This window comes from Elgaria multicarinata, chromosome 2 (genome assembly GCF_023053635.1).
Source record: "Elgaria multicarinata webbii isolate HBS135686 ecotype San Diego chromosome 2, rElgMul1.1.pri, whole genome shotgun sequence".
In the NCBI taxonomy this organism is placed as follows: domain Eukaryota; kingdom Metazoa; phylum Chordata; class Lepidosauria; order Squamata; family Anguidae; genus Elgaria; species Elgaria multicarinata.
Window position 1 is genome coordinate 125,588,043 of NC_086172.1, and position 14,214 is coordinate 125,602,256.

The window sequence follows — 14,214 nt, forward strand, 5'->3', positions numbered from 1 at the left end:
GGACCCAGGAGTGATGTTGAAGTAGAAGCTGGAACAAAGTCAGCGATGCCTGGATCCAAGGGAGGCAGGACTTTATTGCAATGTGAGGTGTGGATCCAAGTAGGTATGCCTGGAATCTTGACAGCAGTATTGGTAGTCAGGAGGATGTGGAGCAGCCCTTTCCAGTGAGGTGCAAGGGATGTCTTTCTCTGGTGTACCTTGGTATACACCCAATCACCTGGTTGGAGGTCATGACACTGGACCGTTGGAGCAAAGGGAAGAGCTTCTTGAACCTGTGAATGGAAAGCTTTAACACATTTAATTAGTGTCTTGCAGTAGCTTAGAACAGTTTCATCAGTTAAATGGAAGTCAATAAATAGTTCTTTTATAGGTGCTGAGAGGGAAGCCTCATGGGTCTCCCCATCAGGATTTCAAGTGGACTAAGTCCAGTCTGTTTGTGTGAAGTGGTGCACATGCTTGCATCTGGCCACCAGACTCCAGTCTCTGCACCATCGGTCATCGGGTTGCTCCTCGCAGTGGGTTTGGTGCAGCTGCTGGACCCAGAATTGATCCTGGTACTCAGCCCAATTTCAGGGCAACCTCACTGTCATACATGGACTCAGCTTTACCTAGAAAACATTCCAGAAAATAACACAAAATCCCCTTGTCTTAATTTTATAGAAATTAGGTCAATCTAACAATAATCCTCAATGCCGTATTTCTTCGATTCTAAGACACCATCAATTGTAAGACGCACACTAATTTCAGTACCACCAACAGAAAAAAAGCGTTGATTCTAAGAAATAATAAACACACCCGCGATTCTAAGACGTACCCTGTTTTTAGAGATGTTTATATGGGGGGGGGGAAAGTGTGTCTTAGAATCAAAGAAATATGGTAGATCCTCAATGCAGAGAAATGAGAGAGAAAAAGCCACCCATAATAAGATGTGATTTTAGTAAGACTTAAGTTTGAGCCTAATGTTACTTTTATCAGTGGTAGATCCTGGATACCAGGAAAGTTATCTGTGTATACAGGTAAATACAGTACAGCAAAGCAACAATATTGTTGCCTGCCAATATTTAAGTTCCAAGTGGATTTTATTCTCCTTCACAGATGCTGGTCAGAGCAAATGCAGATTAGAAAGGGCTCAAGCACTGGATCAAGCAAAGAAGCCACAAGAAGCAGTCTTCATTCCAGAGTGCAGCGAGGATGGATCATTCACCCAAGTAAGACTTTTATCAAGATGCTCATCATTCTTCCTATACACACATTTCCTGACAATATACTTGGAAGTGATAGTCCAAAAAAGTACAATTGAAGTGCCTATGGGTGTGTGGTGCAGGGTCTCTGTGGCACAGAGTACCTTTCACCAGCTCAGCCTGAGGTATCAGCTACAACCCTTCATGGACAGATGTAGCCTAGCCCCAATTTCCCATCCACTGGTAACTTCTCGTTTAGATCATTGCAATGCACTATATATGGACCTTCCCTTGAGGTCTCCTTTGAAGCCAGTGCAAAATACAGTGGTGTACTTATTAACTGGGACTGGTCATACAGAGCCTCTGTCATGAGTCCCTAAACTGCTACTTTAGCTTCTATTCGATTTCTAAGTATAATGCCCTAAATAGTTTGGGACCGGGGTACCTAAGGACTGCCTTCTGCATGAACCTCCAACACCATGCACTAAATCCTCCCACTTTTTGAGTAAAGTGAAATGGGGCTTATTCAGTTGTGGCACACAACTTCTGTAGTTCTGTCCACAGTTTATGTGACACTGTGCAGCACCAGGTCAAAAGCTCTATTAGCTTTTAGGGTTTTTCCGTTTGTATATCTGATTTGTAGAACTTTTTATCGTACATTGTTCTATTTATTGTATCATTCTGTAAGCCATTCTGAGAACTTAAGACTGATGGGCAGCTAAAAAATAAAACATTAGGGAAAGGAAATTAAATTAAATTAAGAACATGCTATAGCCAGGCAAAACCAGAGTTCCCTAATTCTGTAATATAAACTGAATAGATGAAATACCAATGTACTCTATTTCTTTGGGAAAAAACTACCTACCCCACTCCTTTGTATTTTTCCTCTGCTATGCTAACTTAGTGCATAAGATTCCTCCTTTCTTGCTTAAAACTCAAACACTCTTTCTGAACAATCATAGCCTTGTGCTTTCTGTACTGATTACCACTAATTCATTCTGATTCTTCATTTATCAGGCCCATTACAGTTCACCTTGTATTTAAGTATGGGATGTACCAGAGTACAAAAAACACATTTCACTTGTTAGGTCCATTTCTATATTTAAACTAGGGGTGTGCACGGACCCCCCGCTCCGCTTCACTTGCAGATCCGCCATTTTTCGGATCGGGCCGCTCCGCCCCGCCCCCGCTCCGCCCACTTCCGCTCCGCTCCGCCCGGAGCTCCGGATCCGGATCCGGAGCTCCGTTTCCCCCCCCCCATAGGCTTGCATTGAAAGCTAAAAAATTATACAACTTTTTTTCTGTTCAAGTTAGAAACCTCATGTTTGGCACCATGACACCTCATGGGGATATACACATGCACGCCAAGTTTCAAAGCAATCCCATCATCCCCTGATTTTTGGCGAATTTTTGAAAATCGGGCACCCCACACACAACATCCCTGCGAGGTGTGTTAAAAAACACAGGGAAAAGCCCGTTCAGATGAAGAAAGAGAAGTTTCCCAGAATCCCAAGTTACCTGTTTTGCCTATGCCCTCCTCCAACTTTGGGATCATCATGACCGGGAGCTGACTCTGCCCCTCAGCCCTTTGAAAAAGGTATTTTCCCCGCCGATTTTTTAAAAACTTCTAGCCCGCGACCCGTACGATGCAGAAAGTTGAGAGTGGTCTCAAAATGACCCCCATCCACGACTCTCTGTGCACAAGAATTTTCAGAATGATAGCTTAACCCCCCCCCAGTTATCCCCGATTCTTTCCCTCAATGCAATCCTATGGGCGAAAAGCCGGAAACGCAGTTTGAGCCGCGCGGTTGACCCGATTTTCACAAAAATATAGCCCGCGACCCGTACGATGCAGAAAGTTGAGAGTGGTCTCAAAATGACCCCCATCCACGACTCTCTGTGCACAAGAATTTTCAGAATGATAGCTTAAACCCCCCCCCAGTTATCCCCGATTCTTTCCCTCAATGCAATCCTATGGGCGAAAAGCCGGAAACGCAGTTTGAGCCGCGCGGTTGACCCGATTTTCACAAAAATATAGCCCGCGACCCGTACGATGCAGAGAGGTGAGAGTGGTCTCAAAATGACCCCCATCCACGACTCTCTGTGCACAAGAATTTTCAGAATGATAGCTTAAACCCCCCCCCAGTTATCCCCGATTCTTTCCCTCAATGCAATCCTATGGGCGAAAAGCCGGAAACGCAGTTTGAGCCGCGCGGTTGACCCGATTTTCACAAAAATATAGCCCGCGACCCGTACGATGCAGAGAGGTGAGAGTGGTCTCAAAATGACCCCCATCCACGACTCTCTGTGCACAAGAATTTTCAGAATGATAGCTTCAAAAACAACGTAGTTATGCGCGATTATTTGCCGCAATGCAATCCTATGGCGAAATGTTTTCAAGATGGCGACCGGAGCGCTCCGCCTGAACTCGGAGCTCTGAAAAATGGCCGCTTCTCTTCGCCTTGCTTCTAGGGGGTCCGCGGTCCGCTCCTACTCCGCCTCTGGGTAAGGCGGAGCAGGCCAATCCGCTACTGCTTCTACGCTCCTAATCGGAGCGGAGCACATCCCTAATTTAAACATCAATCACCTTGAATCTAATCTTTTGGAGGGAAAGACATTGCTATATTAAGAGATAGGCATTTCTTTCACACTCACAAATGATGTGGGAAAATGTATCTATGACCCTAATAACCTTTGAAATGCTTGGTTAAAAAAATCTACATGACTAAGACTGTTTCTACAGCTGCCTTCCCCCCCACCCCCCGGGATCGTCCCAGGATCTTCCCTGTGCATCAAAATTGCACACAGGGGATCCCAGGAGCAGGCAGGGACGATCCTTCAATTTTCCTGGGATAATCCTTAAGTGTAGAAAGGGCCTAAGATAGAGCTGAAAATGCTTTAGTATTATTCTTCCTTTCTTCCTTCACTCCATCTTTCCTTCTGAGTCCCTGTTAAGAAGACAGTATCTTACTATTTCGTCATAATAAGTGAAAATGTGAAACAATCCTATTGATTACATAAGAACCTAAGAAGTGCCCTGATCCTGGATCAGACTGAGGGTACATCTAGTCCAGCACTCTGTTCACATAGTGGCCAACCAGCTGTCACCCAGAGACCAACAAAGCAGGACATGGTGCAACAGCACTCTCCCACCATGTTCCCCGTACACAGGCTTACTGCCTCGGATGCTGGAGGTAGCACACAACCATCAAGGCTAGTAGCCATCGATAGCCTTCTCCTCCAGGAATTTATCCAGCCCCCTTTTAAAGCCATCCAAATTGGTGGCCATTACTACATCTTGTGGTAGTGAATTCCATAATTGTGCCCTCACTAATCAGAAGTCTCCAAACTTGGAGGCTTCTGATATTCCTCTGCCCTGTTGGGCTGAAGGCGGCAGAACGGGAAGAGTGGTGAAGGCAATCTTTGACAATTTTTGCTAGACAGGCTGAAGTTTATGCTTTGAAGGATGGAGGCTAGAGGACACTCATATTTCTCGTGTCCTGGACTCTCTGGTCTCCACCCTCCCTACCCATTGGAAGGCGCTCTTTCCTCTTCCTCTGAGGTTGCATTTCCAGCAATTGAGACACTCTCCCAGAGAATATAGGATTGCTCTCAAAATCAGTTTTCTAAAACTTGTCCCATTACCTTATTCCTCCATAGATCATTTGGAACACCTCTTTTTTCTCATATACAATTATAGAGTTAGAGGGAGTCTCAAAGGGTATTTAGTCCAACCCCCTGCGAATGCAGGAAATCCAGTACTACAGCACCCGTGGTAAGTGGCTGTCCAGCCTCTGCTTAAATACCTCTCATGAAAGAAAGTCTACCACCTTCCAAGGCAGCCTGTTCCATTGTCGAACAGCCTGTAGCATCAGGAAGTTCTTCCTAATGTTTCATCTAAATCCCTTTCTTTGTAATTTAAACCCATTGGTTCAAGTCCTACCCTCTGGAGTTATTTTGAAAGTAGGTCTTAGAATAGAATATTTGTTGCATAATTATGCCCCTTATGTTTGAGAAGTCAAGGAAAGTATGCCATCTGGCTATTTTTTTTTAATTTTTGTCTTTTTTAGAGGAATGTGGATTATATAGACATGGAATACCTTTATAACTTGCTGGGTATTCATAATAGGTAATACAGAAAACATTAAACAGAATCTTCCATCCTCTCTACAAATAACGCTAATAATTACAATTGGACATGGAATATTTATAAAACGTTTTGTACCAAATCTGTGGGACAATTAGACTGAAGTCTTTTTCTTTTAGAGCTGCATTTTCCACATATATTTTGCAACATCTGTTGGTCTGCACCTATTGAAGTGTGGAAGATGTGTAAGGAGATTGAGAATTTTTCTGTTTTACTGAAACTGACAGAACTGAGCTATGCTGGGCAATTTTATCCATCTGGCACTTTTTTTTTTTATCCATCTAGCATTTTATTCATCCCATTGAAATCAGTAGCATTTAAATTTTTGCCTTCTCTGGATCATGTCAGTTTTTCTTTCAGACCTGAATTTTATTTAACAAACACTGGACTGAAAACACTGGACTGCCAGGATGTTCTTGAATTTCTGACTTAAGCATTTGTTAAATAACACATTTTTACCTATTCCAAGAAGAACCAACATAAACTAGATTGCAGATCTTCTGATCTGGAAATGTAAATTAATATCAGATAATCTCTTGTACCTCCACCACTATTTAGTGTATTGGTATGGCCATTCTTGAGATATGCAGTAAGTTTTGAGAACTGTGTTTTTGGTTGAATTGAGGATGCTCCCTTTTTTTCCATACAAGGTCATATAAGAAACCTTCCCGTGAGCAAATGTGTGAATATCTGCTGCAGAATGCAGTTAGAAATAACAGAATAAAAATTACTGTAATAAATTAGATTTAACACACACTGAAAAGCCAATAACTTTGATTTAGAGCCTGATGGGTTTATAAACTCTGACATTGCCATGCTCATTTCTTAGTTACACTTTTATTTTTTTCAAAGATAAATTGTAAATGTTGGAACCTATTCAGTTTTGTAGAAAGGCAAATTAAACCGAAGTAGCAGCATTTATTATGCATAAGGATGTGATTCTGACTTAAAATCTATATTAAATATTCTAAAATAATTTATTTTTCAAGTAGTTGTGCTTTTAAGCAGAGAAGACCCAGTACTACAAATTCTATTTTAGACACAACTTATGCACAATCACCTATTTTTAAAGTAGGATGTGTATCAGTGTGTTGACATGCATGTGCCCATGTGACTCTCTTGCTATCCCATGCAGTAGCCCTGCTGAGAATTCTATAACCACAGTGTCCCCCAAGACTGAAAATGTTTTTTCTTCTGGTGGAAAATGTTTTCCTGAATGCAAAATCAATGTTTTTCTTTCCATCCTCCCCTACTCTCTTGTTATTGAAAGAGCCAGGAGAGATGTTTGTCTTTCATTTCTTATCTGCCATTGGATTCGATTCCTTATCAGAAACCCTACATGAATGGGGGTCACTGTGCCTTTGTAACATCGATGCTTTTTTTAAAAAACAACAACAACCATACATTTTTGCTTGCAGAAGAACAGCTGCTAGCTCAGTATCAAGCATATTTTTTACCACTTCCCTAAAATGAAAATGACTGCTCTACATACTAGAGTCCTTCTATGGGAGTAATCCTGTTGACCACAGCCAAACTAGCTAACCATAATGCCAACATGTATAAGAGTCTGGCAATGCCTCCTTCCTTAGGCAACTGAGAGGACCCGATCAAAGACTTCACTAACCAGGACAACTAGCACACACAGTGAAAAGTTCTCTTTGGCTGCTCTTTCCCTTTGGGGCTCACCCTCACAAAGTCTTAGTAAACCAAACTACATATAGGATAGTCGAGGGCTGGATTTTTAGCCATCTTGATGGAGTTTTATTTTGGTACTTCGTATTATTCAGTATGAGTCTTTTGGATGGTGAAAACTTTGTGTGCAAAAAATAGAGCCCTGTCTTCTCTTAAAGAATGATGAGTTATGTTCTTCATACTTTTGTGTCCTACATTTCACATTTGCTTTTTTCATATAGAAAACCTAAACAGGTTTTACATTCAAATTTAGGGGGTGGAGGAGTGAGGTGTGGGATTGCATCTGTTGCTTCTGTTCTCAACCTCCATGCCTTCACCTTAATTTTGATGTAGGCCTTAGGTACGTACCAACATGTTCAGGTTTGGTGCTCTCCTGTTGCTGTTGTTGTTGTTGTTGTTGTTGTTTATTAATAATAAATATATTTCTTAGCAGTCTTTCAAGACTGCAGTCTTACCAAGGGAGTAGTAGATAAAACAGTTAAATTCAATAGCAACAAATTATAAAGCCACATTAAATTTAAACAATTTTAAAATAAGCCAGCTAAAATGCAACAAAGTACAATGCAGTTCAAATATGTAGCACCACCACCAAATGCAATAATACCTCATCAGTTAAAAGCTAGAGGAATCAGGGGTGTTTTAAAGACCTCTTAAAAGCAGCCATAGGGGGAGCCCGCCATATAATTCTTTGGAGGGAATTTCATAGGATACATTACAGAGTGTACTCCAGAGTGTCTCTACAGAGAAGGCCCTCTCTCTACTGTCCATCATCCTTACTGATCTTAATGGCAAGCCAGTGAGTAAAGCAGGGGTTAGCAATGCGGCACCCCCAGGGACAGTAACACTGCCAAGAGTCTTGATGACACCCACCAGATGTTTTCCTGGTGGGTGTCACATAATCACATTGACCAGTCCCAGTTAGCAGCCTAGCAAGGCAGCTCTGTCTTGAACTAACTGAAGTTTCCAAGCTGTCTTCAAAGCTAGCCCCACATACAATGTGTTCCATCTCCCAGAGAAGGGATAAAACAGAATTGTGTTATCTGCCTTGTTATAGACAACAGCTACTATATTGTGAGCTCTGTCCAGTGCCGGGGAAATTTTCCAGTGCAAGGGAGGAAGGGTAGGGACAGACGTTCTTAACACCATGGGCTCATGTCAGTGGCATGCTGAGCCAAATGATTTAGTTCTAGTATTTTCCATACATAACGCAATTCTGTGCTTTAACTTCTCTAGAAGATGGAGTGGAAACAAATCGCTCCTTGATTTGCCTCTGTCAACTTATAACGGATGGTCCAGCCAGCTTGTTAAAATGTTTGTGTAGTCCTTTGAAACCTCTTTCTGGCATCTTCAGTGAGGAATTGAACAGACCCCAACAAAGGCTCCATTCTCCCAGAGGAGCATGCCAGTGGCTACAGTTTTAATGTTTTCATATTCTAATGATTTTTATGGGTGCAGGAATTTATTTAAGGGCTCAGTGTCTGAAGTGTTGGCTTTTGTTCTATTTCACACACTGTAATTGATGTGTCTGACATGGAGGGGCGGAGAGAAAGAAGGGATGTAATAGCAATCTTAATTAATTTGGGAAATGGTGACAGAGCAGTTCTGTTGTGCAAAGCGTTCCTGCTATTTTGTCAGTCTGAGCGGGAAGCTTTGACGTTGTGTTTCTATCCAAATATGATAAAAAGTCAAAGTAACAAATCTTCCCATGGGATGGAGAAGTTGGAATGGGCTTGCTGCATGAAAACATGTACAAAGCCCTTGGTAGCTGCTAGGAAGCTTGTGTACCATAACGGTTAAGACAGGAGCTCTGAACTGCAGTCTTCCAGTGTCCACTCAGAATTCTCCCACCTCTAATAGAGTGATTATTTGGTTGTGGTTCGAAAGGCATTGAAGTGTGTGTGTGTGTGTGTGTGTGTGTGTGTATGTATGTGTGAGCTCATGTGGTTTCCACCTCCTGAGCTACCATCACCACAGAACCAAAACAATTGTGCGCCTCTGGGCTATGGTTTGGGAGGCACCATACCTCAGTAGTAGAACTTGTTTTGCATACTGAAGGCATGGTATCGCATGCCGATTCATGCACACATCATCTCAATTTGTAGCTCCCTTTGTTGAGGGCAGGGGGGGAGAGCTGCAGGGTAAGAGGCATATATTTTCATTTCTGGTGAATGTGTCCACTTATACAGGAATTTTGGATATTGAGTACATAGAGAAATAATGATTATTGCTAGAGAAATGATTGTATATGAACCAGAGCAGCAGCACTAGCTGCTCCTCCTGCTGCTGCTGCTGCTGCTGATGATGATGATGATGATGATGATGATTATTATTATTATTCAAAGGATCTAATGAAATTTTTAAATGTAAGGATTTGCTATCATTTTTGTTAATTCCTGCTCACCATAAATAGAATCATAAAATCATAGAATAGTAGAGTTGGAAGGGGCTTATAAGGCCATTGAGTCCAACCCCCTGCTCAATGCAGGACTCCACCTTAAAGCATACCTGACAGATGGCTGTCCAGCTGCCTCTTGAAGGCCTCTAGGGTGGGAGAGCCCACAACCTCCCTAGGTAACTGGTTCCATTGTTGTACTGCTTTAACAGTCAGGAAGTTTTTCCTGATGTCCAGCCAGAATCTGGCTTCCTGTAACTTGAGCCCATTATTTCTTGTCCTGCACTCTGGGGTGAACAAGAAGATACAATCACACAGCAGTGAAAAAAAGCTGTATAATTTGGACTTATCTGTATGATATCAGAATATATGGTCTGTGGCAATATCAGGAAAAAAAAACCCCGCATGATTTGCTTTTGACTCAAGGAAAGTACAGAACTATTAGCATTCTATGTCATATGGTGGAGATTTATTCAATATACATCACAACTGGATTTACAGTATACATGACTGTTCTGCTTTGAGCATCTGGGCATTATAACAACTAAATGAAAATTATACAGGCACTTATTATTTTGTGTGTGTTTTTCTCTAAAATTGTATTAACCAAGTCTTCTGTAACAATCTACTATGCCCCAGTTTTAGGGGACTCTATTTCCTGTTATATTTAAAAAATAAGGTATAAGGAAGGTTGCTGGTTCAATCACCAGCATATCATGTTAAAAGGCTTAGGTAACAGATGATGCAAAATAAGTTATGGCTGAGACACTGGCAAGCTGCTCCCAATGTGGACAGTACCTGACTGCATGGACCTATGATCCGACTCAACAGAAAGCAGTTTCATATTTATTTATTAAAACATTTGTATCCCGCCCTATTATCACTGGGATCTCAGGGTGGCATACAGATAAAATATGACTACAGATCTATCAGTGACTTTGGCAATATCACTTTTGTATGGATTTCATTAACTGCTTCAATGAAAGTGTTTGCAAAAACCTCGACAAACCTCTTATAATAGCCTGAAATACATCCATCACGTTCAGGAGCTTTGTTACTGTAGCTTTTTCATTGCTTGGACTACTTTGACTATAATAATCCATGTTCTGTTTATCTTAATTATTTAATTCTGATAATCTGAGATTTGACAATATGCTATTAATTTGTCTTGCATCTCAGGGATGGGGAACATGTGGGTCTCCTGATGTTGTTGAACTGCAACTTCCATCATTCCTCACCGTTAGTTATGCTGCCTGGAGCTGATGGGAGTTGTAGTCTAACAACATCTGGAGGGTTGTATATTGCCCATCTCTATTGTATCTGGTCTTGTTTTTACATTACTGTAGAAATCGCGCAACTACTTCCTCCTTGGAGAGGGTGCTCTGATCCTGCTAGTCCAGCTGTGTAGCTTGTCTTACTGGCAAGGTTGGGGAGCTACCCAGCAGGCCTGGGGCAAGGTACTTGATGCATGCAGCAGGGGAGCTGTCCAGCCAAGGGGTCAAGCAGACCTTAGCGTAATGAAGTATTGTAGCAGTAACTGCCACGCAGCAACTGCTCAGTTTATAGCTGCCCCTGCTGGGCCACTTCCTTCTGGAGCATCTGCAGGGTCCTCTTCTTGATCCCTCTTCCTGAGTAGGGCTCAGGTGTATGGTCTCATGCTGCCAGATGTGCACAGCCCCTTAGTTCACTAGTACTTATCACCTCTCTGCTCCAGAAGTCCTGTAGGGCCTGGAGCTGACTCTGTGGGGAACCTCCCAGGTTGTTTATTGGGATCTGCTGGCTTCCCTTGGCCCCTGAACATGCTGGGCATGTGGAGGTGGTCATTTGCTGAGGAGTGTTGAGTTATGGCTTTAGAAGCTGTTTAGTTATTGCACAGACTGGGTTTCTGGCACATAACCTTTTGTGTTAAGTCTCTGTCTGGGCCCTACAGAGACTAGCAGAGATTACAGCGGTTCTCAGCCAAGTCAGCAAAGACGTGAATTAAGACAGAGATTTATGTAGGTTAAAACAAACCTTTTTACTGGCAAATAAATATATAATTTAGTTATGGCAGTACAGATACAAATACTTACAAACGGTCAGTCAATACAGCTCACATGAGGGACATGGAAGTTATACAGGAAAATACATTTACTTTTATAGACAACCTGTACAATGATGCAACTCCTTGCAACCCTTAATTGAAGACAATCAGTTAGACAATTATTCAATTATGACACTCAATGTCCAGGTGTAGAGTTGACCTTTAAGTTTCTGCTGAGTCTTCTGTTCCTCCAGATCCTCAGCAATTAACAAATCAATGGAAAACATAACCAGGATCCATTCCAGGATCCAACAAGGAGATCTCATCCAGTTCTGGCTATGGGCAGAACATGACAAAGCAAGTGAATTTCCCTAAGACCTCTGAAATGGGTACTCTCCACCCCCATACATGTTTGCTACCTAGGAAAGAACTAGGAAACTGTATTTCCCAAATCTTAACATGGAGCCAAGTATCAGCTCAGTAATGCAACTGATCTTTCACTGCCATCCTCACTTGTCTAATTGTGTGTCAAAGAGGCTCTTTCAGCATCATCAGCCCCGAGCAAGTAACTGCTGCGGTCAGCAATGCCATTGGTGTCCAAAGGTGGCTCTCTGTTCCAGCTCCACTTGAGCTAGTCAGCTATGAGAGGTTGGCTTGGGCAAACCATCTTTCACCACTCTAATGCTTCTGGGTGCTTGTCATTGTGTTCTCTACCATTCCTACCATTCCTTGCATTCCATTGGACACTGCTCTATCAGTTGTGACCTATTTATGCTGCAACTGACTCTAATTGGTAGTCCCACTGCATTGGGAAGTGCAGCTGGAGGGTGATGCAGCACCTCAACTGTCTGCAAGAAGCAGTCCCTCCTTCCCTCCCACCAATGAGGCAGGCTGGGGAGCATCATCACTCTTCTTTTTTCCTTTCCATTTGCATTCTTTCTTTCTTTCTTTTTTGTCTGAGCCAGTACGGGCTACCATTATCTTTCTTTGGTGATGAGCACAGTTAATATATTATTTTACTCACACTTACTTGGAAGTAAGTTCGATTAACTGTGAAGTGGCTTACAGAAATATTTTTTCAGAAGTGAGGTGTTGACTGTATAATAATATATATATGTATGTATGTATGTATGTATGTATGTATCTTACCCGCCTCTCTACTTGGATCAAGGCGAGGAACAACAATGAATATAAAACACATTAAAAACTGATTAAAAACATAGCATACATAATTAAAACATCTTAAAAACATTCTAAAAACATCCTAAAATTTCACTGGGTAGGCCTGCTGGAATAGATCAGTCTTTATTGCTTTTTTAAATTCTAAAAGACTGTCAAGTTGCTGAATCTCCTCCGGCAGGCCATTCCACAGTCTGGGAGCAGCGGAAGAAAAGGTCCTCTAGGTAACAGTTGTTAATCTAGTTTTGGTTGACTGAAGTAGATTCTTCCCAGAGGACCTGAGTGTGCGGGGCGGATTGTACGGGGGAAGGCAATCCCGCAGGTAGCCTGGACCCAAACCATGTAGGGCTTTAAAGGTAATAACCAACACTTTGTTCTTCTCCTGGAAACTAAGCGAAGAGATTTTAATGTGGTCACCACTAGGTGTACCAGTGACCAGCCTGGCTGCCATATTTTGGACTAATTGAAGTTTCTGGACTAGGCATTGCAGAAAGCGCATTGCAGAAGTCAAGCCTCAAAGTTACCAACGCGTGCACTACCGTCTTTAGGTCTTCCAACTCTAGGAAGGGGCACAGCTGGCGTATCAGCTGAAGCTGATAGTAGGCACTCCTGACCGTTGCATCTACCTGGGCTGTCATTTGGAGCGACGGATCCAGAAGCACCCCCAAGCTGCGAACACAGTATTTCAGGGGGAGTGTAACCCCATCCAAAACCGGTTGACACACCTCCAAAACCAACTGTGTTAGTCCATTGTCCACCAAAAAAAACCAAAAACCCTTTACCATTTAAAAAAAGTTGGAAGAAAAGCCAAGATTGGGTTGTTATTATTCTGCATACAATACAACAAAGTCTAAGAAGTTTTCCCCATGTTTAAACTATTGGGTAACTAACAATACCCTTTATTTATTGCTTCATAAGCACTGCATTGTAAAATAAGCTAGTTGTTTATGACATTGTTGTATTTGTGTATTGTATTTAAAGCCATTGAAATGATACAGAAATGATACAGAAGCAATACTTTAAAATTGTCATGTGTTTGAGTATCTATTGCTGGTACTATGTTGCTTGAATAATTCTTTGCAGAGAGAAAGCAAACATTTTGAATTTTTCACTATTACCATAAACATTTGCAATCTGGCCTCTGATCTAATAAGTATGATGTTGCCTTCACACACACCACCTTGATCTCCTTGGGTCTACAAGGAGTCAGTGGAGTATTATGAAATGTTCTTAGTAGAACCTCCATAAACATGCCTAGCTTTTTTGATAACTTTTTAAAAGCCTACAGAGATGAGTTAGTGAGACTGGGAAGCGAGTTAAGTTACAGGAAGTCAGATTGTATTTGAATATCAGGAAAAACTTTCTATTAGTTAGAGCAGCAGAGAATGGGATCAACTGTCTAGGGAGGTGGTGAGCTCTCCATCGCTGGAAGTACTTAAGCAGAGACTGGACAACCATCTGTCAGGCATGCTTTAAACTAGATTCCTGCACTGATCAGGGCCTAAATGGCCCCTAACAACTCTATGATTTGCTTATATAAATAGGAGGTGGTGAGTAAAGTGGTGGTATGAAAAAGCATAAACTATTGCTTCGACTAGAG

The 14,214-nt window shown here is 42.0% G+C and overlaps 1 protein-coding gene across 1 annotated transcript in view; it reads left to right on the plus strand.

The window, feature by feature from the left end:
* SMOC1 (SPARC related modular calcium binding 1) overlaps positions 1 to 14,214 on the plus strand; it is a 124,327-nt gene that overhangs the window by 54,524 nt on the left and 55,589 nt on the right. Inside the window, exon 3 of the mRNA XM_063118436.1 lies at positions 1,096 to 1,208. Coding sequence (XP_062974506.1) covers positions 1,096 to 1,208 — 113 coding nt within the window. The remainder of the gene's footprint in view (positions 1 to 1,095; positions 1,209 to 14,214) is intronic.